The 22182-nt window shown below is 49.5% G+C and overlaps 1 protein-coding gene across 1 annotated transcript in view; it reads right to left on the reverse strand.

Annotated features, from left to right (window-relative positions):
* Positions 1-3109: 3109 nt before the first annotated feature.
* The window catches only part of LOC126581111 (protein pellino), a 40149-nt gene continuing 21076 nt past the window's right edge, over positions 3110-22182 (reverse strand). The window contains exons 3-8 of the mRNA XM_050244573.1: positions 19329-19560; positions 9051-9242; positions 5508-5795; positions 5281-5434; positions 5042-5219; positions 3110-4954 (exon numbers count right to left, since the gene is read on the reverse strand). Coding sequence (XP_050100530.1) covers positions 4828-4954; positions 5042-5219; positions 5281-5434; positions 5508-5795; positions 9051-9242; positions 19329-19560 — 1171 coding nt within the window. The 3' untranslated portion in view covers positions 3110-4827. The remainder of the gene's footprint in view (positions 4955-5041; positions 5220-5280; positions 5435-5507; positions 5796-9050; positions 9243-19328; positions 19561-22182) is intronic.

A 22182-nucleotide genomic window follows, 5' to 3' on the forward strand; every position in this document is an offset into this window, starting at 1 on the left:
TATGTCTTATCCGTTGTTCTATCCAAGGAGATAAGCTGAGTGAATTGGCAAAAGAAAAACAAACGCCATTGTTTGATAAGCAAACTCACAGGGATACCCTCTCATCATCAAATGGGGGCTTCATAAATCAAACAACAAAAAAGAAAGACGCGACCAACCGAAACTTTACTGTCTTGAAGATGAAGAATTTATCACCTTCCAGACGCCTACCGTTCACTCGCGGACTGTCGCGTCCGAAATGCAGGGCCACACAGCCTTCAAGATAGACAGCGGGTGGTGCACATGGACCTTCACCATCTTCTTCCTTCAGCAAGCAAACCAGGACGAAGGCGGGGCGCTAAGGCGACAACGACGCACCTAGAAAAGTGGTGCGGAAAAAAAAAAACATTGTCACCTTCGCACCCATCCCGCCGGCGGCTCGTAATCGACGGCGTGGGAAATAATAAAACAAACACCGGGCACCGGTCGCAAGACGCAAGGGGCCATCAGTGTGAAAGTCAGCCTTAGGGATTGCGTTGCGGAGGGATTGCCGCTCCTGAGAGTGTTCCATCGCCCGGATGGAAACAAAGAAATTTTAAAGTCACATAAAGCTGATAGCTGACTAGGTGAGCCAGTTGGCAAACGGCTACCGACCACATGCCTTATGCCTTATGCACGACGAAACGGAACGATGCGATTGCCAAAACACTTGCTACGCGCACGCGAGACGCTGCTACTAATGCTGCTGCTGTTGCTTCTTCCCGTGAATTGCTTGGGAAAGAAGCATGGGGAAAGGGAGAGAAAAATTCTGTTAAACTTTCTTGATGGTGGCCAACGATCCTCCGCCCTTGCCCGTGTGCAAGGGTGGAACCAGTTTGCAGCAATTGTTTCGCCAACACTCACCACGAGGGGGGGGGGGGTGGTTCCGGGGCGGAGCGTGGAAGAAACCAAGATGAGGGGACCATTCCCGCCCGTTCCGCACCAAACGTTTATGAAGAGAAATGGGAATCCACGAATGCTTGCAGCTGCGACCGGTGCCATATCTCACGCGCCACCGACACTTACGAGTGTGAGAAATGGTTCGGTGCCCCGGATCTCTGTGGAATGTCTCCATGAGCACGAGCGGATCGGATCCAGCGCCTGTCCGCGCAAGGTTGCAACGAAACGCGCGGTGACTGGTAGATGTACGTAGTTACTCTCTGGGCGTCCTTGGTCTTGGTGCACGCCGGTGGCCGTGTGCGATGCGCCACGGAATGTTTAATGTGATAACACCGTTGAGCGACGACAGGGCCGGCTGTGAATTGAGTTCTAAGATGTTTTCCATACTTGCACCACCTGTCGGTTGGTTCCTTTCATCGTCGTTTTTAATCACTTTCGGATCGCTAATCCAGCGACAGTGTAAAGCGGATGCCATCGACGCAATGCAACGATAGAGGCAATCGGTTCCGTTACACTTGGACACAGCTTATGTGAAACCAAGGCTTCGCACTGCGCCTTGAGGGCCACTCTTCTCTAGATGTTAGAGGTACAGCAACATTACTGGAAAATTCTTTTGTATTTCCTACATTTCATTCGATATCAAGAACAATGCAAACGTGGACAGATGTCATGTGCTCTTGCCTGCGAGGAACATCTGGCATGCATGTGGGATTGTTTCGAACTATTTAAAAACGTTTTTTCTTTCTAGTTGCTTGACAACAATCACTAGAGATAGGATTCTTCGAGAGATCTGAAACCTAGATTTGAAATATGGGTTCCAGCATTCCTTGATGGGATATTGCATTTTGAAACTAACATAAAAGAATGAACCATCGTGGTCTTCAATTCAATTCTGCGCATTTCTTCTGGGCAGTGCTTATCAAATCAATAGCTATACTTGGCACAGCAAATTCCTATTACTGGTAAGGCGCATCAAAACCAAGTTGAAAGCGACATGTATTATCATGTTGTTATGAGATACTAATATTAATCTGTTGAAGGCATTTCAGAGCAAATACTGAAGGCAGGTCAAATCAATTCACATTGTAAGGCCCCAATGTATACATCTCTCCTCATCTTTTACTGTCGAGAAAGGAAGAATTCGAACGATGCTTATCCCTGGGAGCGACACCGAATGACGTCGATGAAAAATGCATGCACAGGAAATGCTAACGATGGATGAGCAAAGGGAGGGTAAGGACAATATCTTTCTTTGCTGCTCCAGCCTCACTCTTTACTCTGACTGTATCCGTAGCTCTGTGTTCAATTCCTGAGCCCTCTTTCGAACCACCCGGGGCTCCATAGTGTGCCGGATGCTCCACTGAACGGGCGGAAAAGACAGCTTCCGTATTGTTGTTCCTGCACGTGCAACGCGGTAAGCACGGTGGCTGTGACGGCGATGAGGAGGGTTTTAATAAATTTAAAATTATGACCACCCCAAGATGATAACGAAGATCAAGACGTTGTTTGCCATGTTTGCTGACTCATCTTAACCTTGTCCGCATCGTTCTTCCTCTTTCGAGCGATGCTGTTGGTACAACCACGAAGCCATTAGATTGGTTGAGAAATGACGCCGCACCCAGAAAATGAGCGATTTTTCAGCAAAATGCGAACAGGTTTGGCTCCATCCGTGAGCAGCATCGCCGAACGGAGAGAAGGGTGGCGCGACGACGGAGGACCTGCGAGGCTCGGGGTTTGGAGTATCATGTTCACGTTGACAGCGGTGACAACTGCTCTTGCACGGTAATGTAAAGAATTCGACCGAAAGTTTCGAGGCGAGTGCGAACCGCGGCAAGCAATTAAAATGTTTGTACTTCTTCGTAGCTCTCAACAGGACGACCTTCCACCAACCGTCTCCTGAATACCGGCGTTTTGGAGCCTCGCTCAAAAGTGTGTCCATGGGTCGTCGAGGTGGAATGAATGACAGGAAGGATTGCAATTACGTCGCCCCTGCGCGAGGTACAATGATGAATAATTTCACCTTGGCTGTTGGTTTCCACACGAAGGGGGTAAACTGTAATTAGTAATAATGGTTACACTGGTATAGCGTACAGTGAACGATGAGCTAACGGCTTAGCTCGGGACTCGATGATGGCTCGTCCTCTATTTTTCTCAATGCTTCCACAGCTACCACCCAACCCAACAGACCCAGTTGAAACAGAAATGCGAAAAGCAGTGTATTATTTTTCACGACGCGTTCATCACACACGCTTATTTCCACTAATTATTTTATGCAGTTTTTCTTATCAGTACTTTTTACACGATCGTTCGGCCGTCGTTTTCACCGTGTTTTTATGCGGTTTATTCATTCCCGTCCGTCTCACCTTCTAAGCTGCTTTTGATGGTCTGACGAGCGTGCGGAGGTTGTCTTGTTGCCTTTCACGGAGCATTTCGCTTTCTACTTTACTACGTTGCCCTTTCCTGATAGCTAGTGAATGTAATCCGGATCTTTGACGATTTCGTTTCAACCGTTACGCTCCCCTGGGCCACCAAAACGGTTAAACTCATGGCGCTTCGAAAACATTGAGGGAAAACATTTATTTAAAAAAAAAGGAATATTTTAGAAACACTTATCAGTCCGCTAGGTTCAGCGTCGCATCGGCAGCGTACGCAGAATAAATGAACTTGAAGGCAGTAACCTAACACACGTGTGCATTGCTGATGATGATGATGGTTGCAATTCAAGTCTAGCCTAGCCTAGTGTGAGCGAGGGCCTGCCTAGCCGTAGAAATGGATGAATTCATTCTATCCACGCGATCAACGATCAACGATCAACGTTTCGCTGTGTGTTTTCTTCTAATCCTCCTGCTACCTCCAGTCACAACACGAATTTCGGCACCTCTAGGGCAGGCCCACCGATCACGACGATTGCTGCTGCGTTCACGCTATCTTGTGTAATTATATAAGCGCAACACGAACTATGACGCCGACGGAACCCTACCAGAAAGCTACGCATAGAAAGGTTAGAGTGGATCGAAGTAAATCTAAGTGAAACAGACAGACATATTGAACGCACTAAAATTCTTGGCTATCGAGTCGAGAGACTGGCTGTGGATGTACAGATCGGAACTCCTGCCTGCGGCCGTTACACCGTGGCCGTGTGCTTATTTTGAGAACTCAAACGCAAACAGTAACTCGTTATTGGACATATCGTTGAACCTGCCTAATGTCTTCTTCACACTCTTCTCGCGCAAGGCTCCATTTTGGTTGCCGCTTAGCTGTGTCATGTGCAATGTTCTTATACCATGTACTTTAGCATTTGTATCCTCTACGTTTGGGAGCAGGATATAAGACTGACAGTCGTGAAAGTGCCTTTTACGCTTCGTTCACTCGCTAGCAATTAAGTTTGGTACATTTTGTCTCAGTTTCATCTGCACTAGATCCGCACTGCCGCCACAGTCTGCTCGCCCAGTCAAGAGCCCACTCCTCCCATTCGATACACATAATTCTTTGTTCTGAAGGCAATTAAAGTAAAAGAAACATCTTTATCCCTTCCACAAGCTTCTTCCATGCGCCATCCATTGATATCGATAGAATTGGAACACTACACTTCTAAATAAAATCCTTCTCAACTGAAAAGCCTCCTTTACATCGCGCTCTTGCCTCTCGCTCTCGCGCTGAAGAGTGAGCGAGAGAGAAAGAGAACATTACAGTTTCGTCCGCCTGATGGAGCTAAAAATACAACTAGCCAACCCATCAACAGATGGCGCTTTTTTATCTAGTGACGAGTACTACAACTAAGCCTGCGAAACGCGCCCCGTGCCTCGAGAAACCGGAAGGAGGAAGGAGAAGGAGGAGAAGCAAGTGTGCGAACACTGCCATTCCGCGCTCTGCCTGTCACTCTCTTCAGTTCAGCTGATGTTGAAGAAATTAGTCTAGATTATCTTGGAAAATCAGCTTAATGTAGCCCGGAGATCCAACTAACGGTGTCGCACAGAACGGGCAAACCGACTGGAAACCGTTGGTACCATGAGGTATATCGACATTTGCCCAGTATCTGCAAAAGCAAAGAGAGAAGAGAGAAAGCCAGTGTTAGCCAAATGGAACTCGATGCAATAATCGAATCGAACTGGCCGGTACTTACTTGACCGTTTTTTCCGTGGCCATGTGACCACACGGGTTAAATGCGTACGTTGGCGGACCGGAATCGACGTAGAATGCGGGCTCGACTCCCATGCACAGCGTCACGACGGGACCAACCTCAAGACACATGGGGCACCGGCGTGCGTTGGTGTTCTTATCCTGACCCCAACCGTGCTGACCTGAAAATATTCCATTGCAGTCATTGCACATGCATCGCAAGAGGGCCGATTCAATACTCACCCTGAACATGACCACAATTTAGATAGACGTAAGGCTGATTGACGTGATCACCCAATGACACTTTCCTAGGAATAACTAACGTGTTCAGCCCAACCGGGCACTGTGGTCGACCGGCATTGATTTCATCCACCAGCTTCTCTAGATCCTTTTTCGTCTGGAATAGAACGGCACAGAATGTGGTGCTGGTTAGGATTGAACAAAGGCGCAAGCGATGGCGTCACACTTACCGGCGAATGACGTAAACCTTCGGCCGATCGCCACAGCAGCGTTGCACCACAGAGATCGATGAGCGTACCGTCCTGCAGGATGTTGTTCTCGTCGTACACCTGTTGGCCCTTCTGCTGGGCGGAACGGCACTCACGCAGGCTGAATACATCCCCTCCGACGGACGTTTCTCGCCATTGGCCACAATCAGCGTTACCACCGCAGAACTCTCCCTTCGGGTGCATAATCAGCACTCCGTTCGTTGTGAGTCCGTCGATCTCCACATTATCCTGCCATTTGGTTGCCTTTTCCTGTTGTAGACGGAACATAAATTAAAGCATTTAAATTAATTTAAATCTCGAAAAGGATCCAAGAGTACAGTTTAAAAAAATAACGTCTCATTCCAGCAAGATGAAAAATCCCAATTCCGCTCAGCAGCAGAATATGTTTCAAAGACATCCGTCTTGGCGGACAGAGAAGTCAACTGTTATTTGCTGTCTGTTAATGCGCAGTCCCGTTGCGCTCCAGTTTAGACTGTTTTTTTTTGTTTCTTTCTCAGAACATATTTTAAGCTCTGCAACCCCATCAACCCGTGTCCGTCGTCGTCATCGATTCCAACCAGTTCCCTTTCCAATTTCAACCGAATAGAAGCTTCACGGTGCGGGTATATTATGGCGCGTCGGGTGTTGCATGTTTGTACGTGATCGAAACCTCGCCGCTTGCATTTACAGTCTCGAATCCGGACAACACGTAGACGGGATGTTGATGGTGCTAAAGAAACAAAGAATAGCCATCCAATCCAATCCGCACGATGCGATGCTTTACATGGTGCTGCAGCGCATTAAGATGCGCTCGCTTATGGTAAGAAGCCTTGGCCATCTACGAAAACTACGACGCAAAACTGTCTTTTCAACAAGAAGATTTATTCGAAAATGGTACGCCAGCTCAGCTCAGGTGAAGGGAAGCAGCTGGGGCCACAATGATCCAGCCAACAGCGATACAGCTGGATAGAGAAGGTAGTGAAAGCCATTAATGCGACTTAAGGGGCGAGAGGCTGCAAACGGTGAACCATTCTTTGTTGTCGTCGTCTCCCGCGCGGTCGAGAAAGTTAACCACAGGACAGGGGTAGCATACGAAAGGGGTGTTGCTATATTGACGTTGTTCTTTATTTACGTCGCCCGAAACTGACTCCGGCGAGTCAGTGGCCTCATGCTGAGGTTTCGATGTTGTAGCATCCCTAAGCCGCACCTCACACGCAACACACCCGAGAAAGCAATAGTGTCCCTGTAACACGCATCGGCCATTCCAGAGAAAAGGCCATGTTCATTAGCACTTTGCTATTATACCTCTCTAGTCTCTACGTTCTTGCAGCAAATAGAAAAGATAACTCGGTAACTTCACAGCTCCACGGCATTAATTGGGACTTGGCCTCTTTCTTGGCCTCATGACTAGCGGTTTACTAGCCCGCTAGCTAGTGGTGGGTTTGAATCCGCTTCTCTAATGAGTCAGCTGACCTAATTTGGCAAATTCGCGTCAAATCTCATCGAATTCGCTGAAAAAAAAATGCGTATGCGTGAGGTTCAGTGCCACGGACAGACCACATGCGAGGGCCCCTTTCATTTCCTGTTTCACAAAATGCCGGTGAAGCCACGATTTACATATCAATACGCTACTGCTGGTGGGGAACTCCATTCATTCCAAGTTGAACGGCGTTTTTGACGTTACACTCGAGATGAAATGAACCCATCCGAGCCTATCCAGAAACTCAAATTTGATTCTGGAACAGACCCCTTTTAGACCCCATGTGCTATTAACACTAGTGTCTAGCCTTGTTTGTGGTTCTATTTTTGCATTAAAATTAAGATCCTATTCCAAGCATGTCTCAAAGAAACCAAAACAGATATTTGTGCAAAACATGAGCTGCCGAAATTGTTTGCAAACATAGCGACGCATTCAAATGTCACCCCGGATCAGCAAAAGTCAACGACAGACGTCACACGGGCTTTATCGGCCATTTAACCTTCACCATAACCAGCTGGTCCCTGCTTTCATTATCATTATCAACGGTGGCAGCGTCGTATACCGGTTCACCGGCTGGTTCCATGCGGTATGGATGGATGTTGTTAAGGTGCTCTACCCGCCAAGCGCGTTTGCCAATGATCGTGACCACCAGCCGCGGCGTGCGAGGCCTAACTATAAAGATGGCCATACTTGATGGAACCTGTTCCGGCACCGCCGGTACTCTTTTCCACCATCGTGACGATTGTCAACTGGCGGGGAAGACGGAAAACTGACGTCGACTACATCGTAACATCGGCTTCGCGCTTCGATGATTTCTCATCGCACTGCCACCAACCCATCTGGTAAACATGAGGCCCCACTGACGGCCCACCCCAAAAACCGGTTGCGAGCCCGCATATGCTTTCTCATTTACTATTCGCAGCCGCGATCACCTCGTCGTCTCGTCTCGGAATGACATAAGAAAGGTTTTCTTCTTGCCGTTCCGTTCACGGATGTGCGTCCGGCACTATCAGCAGCCGGGGTGGTGCGTACGAGAGATAGTGGCGGTTCCTTTCACCTTTTTTCTCGCTTCTTGCTGCCCGCACCTACCCGGTCTGTGCCATCGTTGGAATCGTAATTTTCCGAATGAAGGCAATTCCTAGGGGCGGTAGTCAACCAACGGGCCGCGGTCCGCGCTAGAGGTGGCGGTTTTCCACGGTGAAGGCGAGTGCACCCGGGCGCAGATGATGGACGTTGTGGTCCCCTTCCTCGCTCTGTTACGAAAACGCTAACCATGGGATGAGTGGACGGCCTCATGCCGATTGCAAAATTACCGCCCAAATCGTCGCTGCTCCGTATTCTATCGATCCGCTCGTCCGACGCTAGTGGCCAGGAGGGTGGCAAGGTGTAGAAAAAGAGAGAAAATCGAGAGGCAGAGGTTTCGATAACCATAACGGCACCAAGCGTATGTTTCATCCGTCTCGTTAAGCTGTTGAACGGTGTGCTCAAGGAGTGATCGTAATGAGGTGCACTTGGCACTAACCGCCCTCTCTGAAGGAGTGGTGGCAGACAGGCAGCGGTGAACCCATAATAATCCACTCACACTGGTTGACCACAAACTGCACCACGTACGTAGCTTGCGCAGTAGCGCTCGAGAAGGAAATATATGATGTGATCCGCGCTCGCAACCCCTGTGAGACGACGAGATCGGTATTACCGGACCGCAAACAGACGAACCCGAATGCAAATGGCAGTCTATTATGGCGTCGTTCCAACCTTTCCGGTGTCGCGTCGTAAAACAATATGGAACATCGAAATGACACAAGCACATAAAAACTGACACTTTTACTACGTGGACTCTTATGAAATGTTTAATATCTCCAAATAAATCCCAAAGTCCCGTCAGGCAGGAGTAGCTGGATTCGCACGTTTGTACTAACATACCTTAATTGTAAAGTTCACAGGAAAAAAGAATTGCCTTTACTTATCTCTCATGAAGTCAACTACAGCCGCCAGTTGTTAATGCAAATGCCATCGCAATCCGCACACAACTCCCGGTTACTTACCCCTAGAAATATGTTTCTGCTGGAGTCGAATCCGGCCGCATATATCCGGGCCTTGTTCCCATCGCAGCGGTCCACCAGGATGCGGCAGGCGAATCTCGAAATCGTGCTCTGCAGAACCTTTGCGTCCTTCTTATCACCGGGCAGCGTGTCCATCACAACGAAATCTATTGGCGATTCTGACGATCGACCGACCTGTTTGAAAGGGAAGAGAAAAGAACAGATGTTTGAGAGACATGATAATGAAGGGTAATTATGATTTTTCCTATCAGTACATGATACAATGCAGCCTATGCCAAGGGCAAAAGGCTTTCACTCGCATCCATCATTGACGCAAACAAGAATTTATTTTCCGAAGAAACCACTTAGTTGTGAGATAATGAAAGCGAATGTTACATATTTTCAATGCTCAAAGCTCCAATCGAATGCAGAAATCTTCACTCATTCGCGAGAATGATTTATCAATTTTAGGTCACTGAAATGATGGTGGTCATTATGTGGTGGTCATATTTGTGACCAGCTTTTGTTTATTGCATTACTTTGAATATAAACTTACAAAATCAAAGAAGAAACATGCCTTATTTAGAATCGAAAGGAGACTATCATTTGCTGCAAATCACATCTCGAATCTGAACGAACATCGAATGAAACAATTCCATTCCATTCCATTCTGCTGACGATTGTGTGGCCCTCACGGGGGAGCATTACGCCTGGCTCCGTTGCTTCACGCATCTTTCCAAACGCTGCGATCGTTGGCGCTGATCACGCGGCACTGCAATCGGTAGCAATGGGGGTACGCTGGTAACCCACCATCACCGACCGCCAAACCAAGGCGATGATGGCGATCAGCGAATATTATACAATTCTGTCGGACCGTTGCGGCCTCGGTTCGCCATTTCTCAATTGACCAAAAAAGAAGTAAACTGAACGCTAAACGCCGTGTGGCCCATCGCACCGCCGGCGAACCATAACCGAAAACGCGGCGCCTCATCTTGAATCTCATCCATGTTGAGTGTGTCTCGATTGTGCTTCAGCCAAGGTGAAGGTACAGCAGCCAGCCATGGCAAGAGAAACCAACGGGGTTGCATCGCGCGTTGAATCGCCCCACCGGATTACCAATTCCGATTGGAGCGTACCGGTGGTAGTTAATGGTGCAGCTAAGCAGGACGTCACTTGGTAAGTAGAATAAGCGGTACATCATTTGACCAATGGAAATGCTTGAAATACTTTCTGTGCTGTACATCAACCTTTTTGTCTATCCGATTTTAGCAACGTAAACGGAATGATGCTGCAAAAGAAGTGACCTATGGCCATCACTGGAAATTGATTTTTCCAAAGGGATCAACACACTAACGCCCTTGACAACAAATGCAGCCCAGGGATGATGACGTTGTTCTCGCCGCATGTCCTTCAACATGGCAGCAGCAGACACCGCCAGAACCATTGCCGAGCATCCGATCCGCTCTCGCATTTCTCTCCGTACTTAGAGGAATCCCTGTCCCTGCACATTGCCATTGCCAGCTGCGATCTCATCACGATTTTGCATTCACCGCGTTAAACACTCGCCGTCGTCGCTAGACGTCGTCGGGAAAGTCCTTGAAACCGTGCCAAGAACCCACCACTGCGGGACCACCAGTGACGATATGGACCGGGACAGATGCGCCACGACCACCGCAACCGATAACCGATCGATATCGATTCGAGCACTTTTAATAGATACGAGCCGGCATATCCCGGGACCGAGGGGTCGGCGGCGAGGTGAAACGTTTCGACGGTCGGCGACAATAAAATGAACAATAAATCCAACGGCAAACACGATTCCGTTGGTTGGTGGGAAATGGAGCACCACACATTCCCGGTGCAAAAGACCTGGAGGGGGGGCAGCACAATGCAAAAGCCTTTCCCAGACACGCGAACACGCGTCTCGTCTAATGGTTGTGGTGCTGGGTGGTGGTTGCTGCACGTTGGACACACCACACGCCATCTCATCTTGGCCCCTGTGTCTAGCAGAGAAATGCAAGATCTCGCAAGATGGTGGTGCACACCAGCCGCACAAAGAAAGTGCAACGTGCTTCTGCGTCGCGGCCACGTGTTTCGCATATACCGAGGGTATCCGCGCGTCCACGGTAGTTCAGGGACACTTGTGCGCTGTGCACTTTGTGAATGAGAAGTAGCGGTGATGCTGTTATCCGTGCCAATGATCCTCCTCTCCGGCTGCTGGTTGTTTTCTGCCACGGACGATGCTTACATTGTTCAGCACACATTTGCACACTAGACAACGCCGACGAGACGGGACGACCTTCGACTGGATTCTCGAACTGGAGTGACACCGAGCAAAGATGCTTAACTACTTGGCTACGTAAATTCGGGCACGATGTGAAGGTCTCCTAACCTTCAACTAACGTTACTCGGTCAGACTGGCCAGTGACCAAATTCGTCGCTAGTATAGCACACATTCTTGGTACAGTATCCTTTATGTTGTAAGGAATGCTTTACGTAAAGAATATCGGAATAATTGGTCATTCCCGATGAAAAAATCATTGCCATACAACCCTTATCAGTCGTTTCAAGTGGTTTTAATGGAGGGAAAAGTTTACAAAAAAAAACTCATCTTCAATGGTTTGTCTGCAAACCTCCTCATCCAGACGGTTTCTTGCTGATGGTAGCGTATTAATTCTCTTTCGCGATGTTTGCCAACCGGCGCGCCGTTCGACGATGCACAAATCCCCCCTCGGTGCAGCGAAATGGCAAGCGCCCTCCGCCTTTTTGTTTGTTTTGTCTCCCCCTCCTCCTCTCCCCCCCCCCCCCTCCTGTTGCTGCCACGTCCCGCGTGTCTCCTTGTGCATTACTTTGTCTTCCGCCAGCCACCAAAAGTTGCTCGCCAACAATAATCCATGCATCAACAAGTACACAGCTGCTGCAACACAGGCCGTGGGCCTGAGAAGAACACCAGAACCAAAGGAATGAATGCATCTGCGAGGAGCGATACATCATCTTCAGATCGCGCGGCGCGCAAGCGTTCCGTCTGCTCGCGCCAGGAATGAAGGGGGCGGGGCGGCAAGAGCATAAATTTGTTTTTTTTTTCTTCTCAACATTTTGTTTTTGCTCAATTATGAAGCAAAACGCCGGGGAAGCCAATGCATTCGACGATTACGTTACGATCGCTTCCAAAAGCGCTTCCATGCCACGGCAATCAGATCGTCTGGCCTTGCTGGTGTGAGAGAGACACCAGCGGGACACCATCACGGGAAGTGACTTTGACCGGGGGTGAACGTGCACAAGCGAAACGAAAGCGATGCTGAAGCTGAGATTAAATGCTTTTAGCATTCAGAAAAAAAAACATAAATCCGTAACCCAAGCACAACAAAACTCATCACCACATTCGGAACCCCCATCGGAACCGGACGGAACGGAAACTGAAAACAAACAACCGTCGCCGCCCAAAGCGCGGCATGACCGGGAAGAGCCATTGGCGTTGCAGCAACTCACTCACTTCCTCTCGTCGGTGCGCTACCCAGCGAGCAAAAGAAGAAACAATGCACTTCATCTGCGCCAGCCACCGAGAGGGAGAGGATCGGCTCGCGATCTCTAATGAGTTTATCCTGTGGCCAGGCCAGTTGGGGTCGCGTTTGCGAAAATATACAAGGAAAGAACATAAACATCACGCTGCTGCTGCTGGGCACACAAATCTCCAGACGCTCGCCCTACCACAGAGGAAGAAAGAAAAGCTTCTCGCGATCGTCGATCGCCACGCATTTACTCGCTCCGATTCATGCGAATGATTCTGCTCGATAGTCTCTGAATAATGCCAACTCTACTCAAAGAAAGAAGGTCAACGCAGGAACATTTTAAATGTATTTCCCGCCGTAAATCTCCACAACTTTCGCGATAACTTTGACGATTGACACAGTCTTTTCACGAGGAAAGATGAGAAATGAAATGTCATGCTGCTTTACGGCCGCGTCTTTGGCGACATTTCACGCATGACGCACACGGTTGTCTGGGTGGAAGTGCGGTTGGGCGCATAAATGTCAGGCACAAACGTCGTTGGCCAGCCACGGCCGGACCATAAAACTCAAAACATCAATCGAAACTGATGACTGGCGTGCGTCTGTGCTCCGTGATAAAACCTAAAACTTTGGAAGCAAATTGCTGATACTCGTAGCACGAAAGTTAACTTGGAGTTTCGTCGGAAACGTGGCCGCTATGAAAACGGTATCCAATATCCCTCGGGTCAGTGAAGGGGAAACCATGCAAAAGCAGTAGCAGCAGCAGCACCAGGCACTACGCCTAGGCGAAGGGCGAGCGAATACGGTCGCATCCTTGACCCAATGAGTTGAGATTTCAATTCAGTCGCCATTGCACAACCACCGAGCGCCACACTAAGAACCACTTCTCGGGTGGCAGCCCAAGAAGTGTTTCCGTTCCGGTCTCCTCCTCGGTTCGTTCACACTCCAGTGGAAGCCATAACAACGCACAAAAAGTGCCGCCGGCCAGAGCTCGACCCACTCTCCCTTTGCCTTCTGTGCCAGAGAGTTTGCTAAATATGGCCCCGCGCAAGGCGTTAAATGGAAAAATTGATTTCAATAATGCGTCCCAGTTTTCCTTTCGCTCGAGGGGCTTCTTGCGTAAATTAGGCAGCAGGCACAGGGCAGCGGCGCACATCACTTGGTGAACAGGGAAGCCGAAAGGGGAAGTAATACCAAACGATGGAGCGGAAATTGCAATTTTACAGTGACCGTCTTTTGGGAAAATATTGTTTTTAATCAATCAAGACACTCCCCTGGCCCCTGGAGAGCTATAAATAGTCGCATCGACGACGGGGGGTGTATTTGCAACGGTGCACACTGCAATCTCTTGCGTTGGCGAAGATGCAGCAGCAGCAGCAACTTATGCGCGTAGCATTAGAACGCTGCTGCTGATATTCCTCGTCTATTTGAAGTGACTCTCATCCGACTCATCGTAAACTAGGTTATTGACCGATTTGATGCACCAAAAGCCAGCCGCCGGTCATTGCGAAGGTAATTAGACTCACTGCTTGCCTCGTTTAACGCGGCTGTACCAAGCACCCCGCACACGGAAACAATAATGAGAAGAAATACACGACGGGCAACGATAAAACGAGAGGCATTCTACAGAACGAGCATCTAGAAGCTCATTAGAGAGCCTCGCGGTGGGGACGATGATGGTGCTCTAGTAAAAATAGAATCGTTCTCCCGCCGCACGGGGGTCCAGGGGAGATCTCGGATCCGTGACAGACGAATGAAACATTAGCTCATCGTAAGCTGTTTTGATGCGAAGCAAGAGGTGTCCGTCCATACGTCAATATACGCTTCGAATGAGAAGCTCCAAAACATAGGAGAACATCAAGCTTCATGTGCAGCCCGTGAATTTTGGAATTTTTAATCATTTTATTCGAAAAAAAAAACAAAAGACAACCACCATTTAGGTAAAAGCATAAATCAACAACGGTTTAACCTTCTTCCGCCCCAAACCACACGCAGCTTCGGTTCATTTTCGAACGGAAAATTCATTTTAATGCTATTTCGCTTCCTGCTCGGCGCTGGTTGGGTCATCTCGGATGCGTAGCTCGGATACGCCACAGATACTGTCAGGAAATGGGCCAGTTTCCATCGAGCTAATTAAACAATCGTCGATCGTAAATGCCGGAAGTCGGGGGATTTTTAGAGTTTTAGTTTAGTAGTTTGCACATAAAACGACCAAACCAACCAACCGACCGGCGGCAGCGTTCTACCGCCCACAGAAACCATTCTGGAGCGCATCTTTCGAACGTGCCCCACGCCGCACGACATGATAGAGCACGCTAGTAATGCTCTGTTGAAGGTAATAAAATCCAACCGTCCGAGATAGCGATAGACGGGTGGATGGATGGACGTGGTCGAACACCATTCTCTGAGCCCAAAGCGTCTCCCCCCCCCCCCCCCCCCCTTATCGATTCTGCTCCCGATGCTGTGTTCCACCCGCGAGCGAGCGGTCAATGCCTCTCCGAAAGGCCACGACGGCATCGATGCATCTCGGCGCAAACCACTCGCACGCTCGCTATTGCTGTTGCTGCACCAGCGCATCGTGGTTGTCGTGTGACGCCCGAAAAGTTCGCTGACTTCTGCTTCGCTGGCGTTGTGCTCTCGCGGTGCAACTATTTTTACATTTCACTCCCACGGACGGCCCCCCAGGGGCCGACTGGCGCGTTATTATGCGGCATCGTGGCACGAGAAGGTTTGTTACAGAATTAAGGAAATGCGTGTCATGAGAGGAGTTTGCGGCAAACCAACTGCAGCAATAAACTAGCATCGGATCTCGCTTGTTTTGTGACGCACTGTGTTAGAGTCGACGTGAGCGCATCGTTCCGCATAAAGGTGCAGTAGCGGCAGCAGCAGCAGCAGAACGACAAAACGTGCATCAAGCAAGTGCATTGAGTGAGAGAGAAAGAGAAAGAGAGCTTAGCAATGAAGCTAATGGTTTGACCTCACCGGTCGTTAGCAACTCATGTTGGCATGAGGTTCGATTTGTGTGCAGGACCAGTGCTGTGCAAAGAGCTTAGCATCGAATAGTTCGCTCTCTCTATCTCTCTCTCTCTCTCTGGCCGAGACCACACCACAAGTTCCCACAACCCCCAGGTCACCTTTAATGTGACATCAACCGCTAATGCTCCGTGATGTTGATGATGAATCGTTCTTGAGTGACACACATTGATAGAGGCGAATGCTGTACCATCCAGGTACTGTTGTTGTGCAGAACGAACGAAGCGCACTCAACTAAGGCGGAACTGAGGTGGCCTGGCATGGTGGGGGGCAATCGATGGAGCTGCACCTTGCAGCTGGATACAGTTGAGGCGAAGTGGCATCACCGAAACGATCGGTGTGGTGAGCAAAAGCTGGAAAGCTGCAGTGGCTTTCGATATCCAATTTCGTTCCGGCTACGGCGGACGTACAGATGGGCACGCCCGGTGACCATCGGTCAGCGAACCATAACGGGGCCACAGCACCCAACGCACAGCCCGACGACGATGACACTAATGTAAAAAACACACACGCAACAAACACAATGGCACCCGGCTGTACTTGGCACTGGATTTTAGGTATTGGCCATACGGAGACGATACGATCGACTGATCGAGGAAAAGAAAATGGAAGAGTTTGGAAGGATTGAATGCCGCCGTGCAGAATCTCTGAAAGTGATGTAGAATTAAAGGAACACGTAAGCCGTTGCTGGCGCATGTTGGATCATTTACCCTGGCACATCCGCCGTAAAGAGGTGGTCTACACACTGAGACATGCTGCAGACAGGGGCGCATACAATGTTTGCCATACACGAGACTATCAGCTGCATGGCGTGGCAGGCATAGGGAGCAAATAAAATTATTAAAACGCCATTGGCCCAGTTCAAATGGAGAAAAGGTGCGGCTTTCCATCGCCGGAAAGGGAGGATCCGAGAAACATGAGCCTCTCGGTTGGGTTTTGGATTACTTCGGCGTAATGGAATAAAACCCCCGAGCCCTATAATGCACCAGCAGCAGCATCACTCCGATGACACGAAACGGAAAAGTGTCGCCTATGGATATGCGCTCGGGCAACGGACGCAGCAACGCACCTGTCATCGATGCCGACAACCGACATCAAGTACAAACAGTAACGTCTACAAACCGCCACCAAGACAATGAATGTTTACGGTAAATACATTACTGTTGTCCGTTAAATGCATAATTGTTGTGTTCATTTCATCACCGATTGGGATAAGCATGGAAATCAACTATAAAATTCTATTAAAGTTAATCTTGTTATCTTCCATCATAAAAAAATGATTCCGGAAACCAGAAAGAAGATCAAATTATGTTTATTAGATGTTATCAAAAAACAAAAACGGTCGCAGAGGTGTACATTAAGCCCCCAAAGGAGGATAAATGATAAAAGCAATATAGTTTCAATCAAGGTTTACTCACTTATGCAAACGGGAGGCTGGAGTAAGTTATGCCATTTTTCCGATAAATACAACAAATGGCTTCATTTACTGTCGCAAAATTTGTTTTTCTTGGAACCGTGAAGCAACTATACTGTTTCTGTTTCGAACATTAAAGTAATGCTACACTGTGTTAGCAATAGCAACTAGTCGATATTAACCCAAAAAATAGCATTACCATTGCACTTTTTTTTAAATTGTACTTCGAACAGTACATGCATCAATCCAATCACCTTCTTGAGCAACTGGGTGGCGCATGACCTTCTATCATGACCTGATTGTGGTTCGACGTTACCTTGAAACACCAATGATACTGGTCCAGAAAATTACCGGCAACCTTCCTTTGGCGACCGGCATATTGCTGAACGAAACTATCCCCTATTGATAACAGTCAACTGGCGCTCAAACGTCAGCGACGCGATACTAGCGATACTGATCGCAACAAAGCACACAACAAGACATCCGGAACGGGGGAGAAGAGTGTGGCGAAACCATCACGATAATGCCCTGGGTGATAGCCGGATGATTTATGGCACTAATCCCTCTCCCCCACGACACACACGCAACGAACTAAAGCCCTCGGCAGCGGAACTATCGATTTCATTAAGCCGGAAAGTATCGTCGTTCTCTTCACCTTCGCGGTCATGGGGGGATTTATGGGATCGACCCAGTTAGAACCGACCCGAGCCGCGGTCTAATGGGTTCCATTTCCGTGCGGCTGCAGTGATATTGATGGAATCCATCGAGATTTTGAAATGATTTTCACTCCGTGCTCAGATAGAGTGAGTGAAAGAATTGAAACATCTTCTGAGAAGACGATGGAAAAGCTGGAATGAAAAATACGTCCATCAATTTGAAGTTTCCGGAAGGCTGGACGGGCCGCCGGCCATCGGCAGCATGGCGATAAGCCTAAGCCATCGACAAACAAGGAAATGGACGAAGATTCTTGAACACCGTGGCCACGGGCGTTTGCGAGGCGAGGCGCAACACGCAACGGCCCTCATGGCACACACCGCTTAGTCACAAGCCTGGGCGACACGCTGGCAAAACGTAATAATGCCCCCAGACGACACCATGATGATGGCGAGAAAGAAACAGAAAAGCAATGGAGGCGGCGTCGCCTCGCTGTTTGTTTGTTGATCATTAATCTCGCCTAAGCTATGAAGCTGCAGTCGTCGACGTGCTTCTTCCGCGTTGCTACGTGGCAGCACCATACCGCTGAAGGCCATGTGCCGGTGCTGGTGCATGTGCAACGGTGAAGAGGTCACGTTCCGGTCTCACACCCTGAGAATGCGCACACCTCTCTGTGCAAGGAGTGGAGCGATTTGGAGGGAAAAACATTTTGAGAAACAACTCCGCCAGAGCACCAGAAACATGGCGCGCGTTAGCTCCCGATGCAGTAATGGTTCCGCGTGAGCGTGAACGAAGTGCACCACGCGTTAGTGACGTGTTACACCTTTTCCCAGGCCCCCTTAAGGTCTCAAAACAATCGGGGCTAACATTTCGCAAAACTCCCTTATGTTTTGCACAACAACAACAACAGCAGCAGAGTGCCAGAGGTGCAGTTCCGTTTCAGACAAACAATTCATCCAAGGCGCCACAGCAGATGACCTTCGGCAGGCTGGCAGACAGACAGGCCAGGCAGACAGGCGAGGCATGCAGGGGAGGTGTTGGTCATGGGAAAACTCAAACAAAGTTCAATGGGAAATTCGAGGGGGCGCGTATCATCTAATCACTGTCCTCACAAACGCCTCACCTTACGAAATCCTCGCAAAGGGTGTGCTAGAGAGAGAGCGAGAAAGAAAGAGAGAGAGAGAGAGAGAGAGAGAGAGAGAGAGAGAGAGAGAGAGAGAAAGGGAGAGAGACCCTCCAGTTATCTCGTCCACCACACCCCTATGGCGGAACTAACGGCCAGCAATTTACGGAACAAACAGGAAACGGTGACACACTTCTTGGCCGTGGGGACCCCGCGAGAGGTCGCGAGATGCAGACCGAAAAAAAAAAATGGAAGTCATCCCACCTATTAACCCCGTGTTCGGCCATTTTGCCCCCAACCGGGGCGACGAGATTCGCAGGAAGACCGCACCGCACCGCAGGTGGGATTCCTTCGCGGAAGATCTAACCTTTTGCGAACGGTCAAGCATTCAACGGGGAGGGGTGGTCCAACGGAGAAAGCAAACACCTTGTGCCACGATTCATTGACTGGCCGGGATCGAACTCTGTGGCCTTTAATATCCGAAGTCGGCCCTAGGAGGTGATCTAACAGAAGGAATGGAAGCCGGAACCCCGGAACCGGGAACCTACCTGGAACATGTCTGTGTCCGGATCCTCTTTGTACTCTACGATGACGGCCTGGCTGCGGGACAGTGTGTACGAAATGGAGTGCTGCTTGGCGTTCAGGATGGCTTGCGACGTCTGGGGCGACTGGACGATGTAGTGTTTGGAGCGTTTGACGCCGTTCGGCTCCGCCCGCTTGTACAGGACGAACTTCGATCGACGCCGGCCGCGATCGCCCTGTGGTAGAAAGCCATTATATCTGGAATGGGAAGAGCGGAAGATAACACGCCGATGATTAATACGTCTGGCCTTCATTCATCTCAGCAGCGATCTTAAGACCACGATTCTGAATGATAAAGGAAGATGGAGGTGGCTCCAAAAATTGGTCAAATTCGAACCGTGGGTTTACGGAATGCGAAGAAAAAAACGCAGCCCACGATATAATGAGGGTGAAGGGCTATCTCATTAGTCAAATTCTCCCCCCCCCCCCCTTTCTTCCCGATTATCTTAGAAGGTCGCCAACGGTCGAAAAGAAAAGGACATCAACCGGCGGCCACGGGGCATCGAATTACCACCATCCATCCTCCCCAGGACAGGACAGGGGACAGAGGCTACATCCGGTGCTCATTTTGCGCTCCAACTATCTGTCGCCTTGTGGAGCGTGAAGATACGACGCGATCACCTCATTAAACAAAAGACAGACACCGTGCGCAGATTTGGGCAATTAAGTGTCTCAGATTCAGGGACCGTAATGTGATACCTGACCACCACCATCCCAGGTTCAGTGATGGTGGTGTCGGTCATTTTCGTTCGACCAGCGGCCATTGGAGCTTGTCCTTCCGTCCGTCCGTCCGATTGCGCGTCACTCGGTTTGATGACGATCGTTTTGATGAATATTTTATAAAAAAAAGGACCCCCCCGTTCAATAAAAGCTGCAAACCGTGTCATGCCGTGGACGGCGACGAGCGCATCACGCTAGAACAAGCTCGTGGCCCGGATCGAAAGGCCACGGATCCGACCGATATTACCATGAGTTTCCAATTACACGCGCCACAAACCCGCAGAAGACGCCGCGTGACGTGACGTGATTCCATCCACATTAAGAATCCACGAACCAGCTTCTTCTTCTTCTTCTGTAGAGTGCTGCGCAGCCTTGACTTACAAATTCGAGCAACACGAATTCGTTTCACTTGACCGAATCGCGCACTATCTCGCGTTTGGAGTGACGAGAAGAAGGAAAAAACCGCGAATTCATAATTCTCGTAAAGCTAACCAACTGACCGACCATCATCATCATCATCATCATTCTCGGTTGCCCACCAGGATGCCCCAGACTGAGCCGAAGCAAAAGGGGCAGAAACGGCAAACCGCAACCAACACGCACGCCACAACTTCCGTTCCGCTTCTTCGGGGATTTTCTTTTTCGCGAAAACTCCAAACACATGACACACCAGTCGGACGAACGGAAAGGAATTTGAAAAAAGAAGGAGAAACCAACCAACCAACCGACATCCTGGCATCGATCCGACTCAATCATGACCAGGTGAAGGACAAAGCTCTCAAGGCTCTCTCTCTCGCGCGCGGTAGGTACACGCTCTGGTGTGCTGGTTGCTCGTCTGGTGGCCCAGTTGGAGCACCGTGGCACCTCGCACGACTAAGAAGCGACGACCAGCGACGGTAGCAGACGCTTGAACGGACACAACCAACCATCAGCGCCATTCAATCCGAGCTGCAGAGCCAACCATCAGCGGCTGAAATGCTCGGTTATTGATTTTCCTCTTGGCCACATTAGATATGCTGAGCCACCTCCATGCAAGGGGGTCTTTGGTTTGGTTTGAGGGAGCCGCAGCCCAATCCAAGGTCAGTCAAACTTTAAGTGCATCTGTTCTTGGGCGCCGAGGTTTCGCGAAACATTTTTTCCCCACCAAAAACAAAAAAGGTTGAGTAAAGTGGACGAGGCAGCCGGACGGCTAGAGGGCACAAAGTTAATCGTTTGGAACCAGGCCCTGGTGCGCACCAGTTCTGGATGGTTGGCTGGCTGGCTAGCTGGCAGTTTATGTGGACGCAACTTCAAACAACTCCGAATCCACGGACCTTCGTCATCGTTCTTCTGTAGAGCATCGAGGCTCGAATTTGTAGACCTCAAACCCTTCGAGGGAGCCATGTTGACTACCGCATAATCCCGCCCGCATAGCCGAGACTTGGTGGCTCTTCGTGCTGCACCCAAAACATATGATGTGTTGCGACCATCCAAGCGACTAGCTATAAGTGGCGTCATGTAGCGTGTGGCTGTCATAATCGCAAATCGTCCATACGCCGTCGTCCGAGTCCATCACGAACATGATGTAATGAAGTGAGATAATGCTACCCAGTGACGCAGGTTAAACGGATTAGGCCACGGCCACCCTTCGTGCATCATCATCAGCAGACACCGCAGTAGTGGTCTGCTACCTGCGCATCAACGGCAATTACAAACCCATGGTGAACCCATTGCGGACATAGAATTGTGTTGCAATGAAGCAAAGAAGAACTTGTCGCGACAGAAGAAACGTGGGTTCCAGGTTAAGGCGGAAGCCAAAGGCTCGGAAAGAAACAATTCGTATCTTATTATACCTTTCCAGCAGCTCCAATCATCCATCCTTCCTCGTGCGGTTTGGTGAGGATCACAGTAAGTGACAAGGAAGAGAGGCAACCGAATCGGACGGAACAGGACATCTGTCGGTTGTCCTTGCGTTTTCGTCGTCGTCGTCGGGGCTTGTATCGATCCGGAGTGCGGCCCAGAGAATCGAGACATCATCATTATGACCATCATTATTCATCTAACCACGTCGTCCCAAAGCAAGTTGACGCGGGTGTGCGTTGACTTGGGTCACCTTGGGTT

Source organism: Anopheles aquasalis, chromosome 2 (assembly GCF_943734665.1).
Source record: "Anopheles aquasalis chromosome 2, idAnoAquaMG_Q_19, whole genome shotgun sequence".
Classification (NCBI taxonomy): Eukaryota; Metazoa; Arthropoda; class Insecta; order Diptera; family Culicidae; genus Anopheles; species Anopheles aquasalis.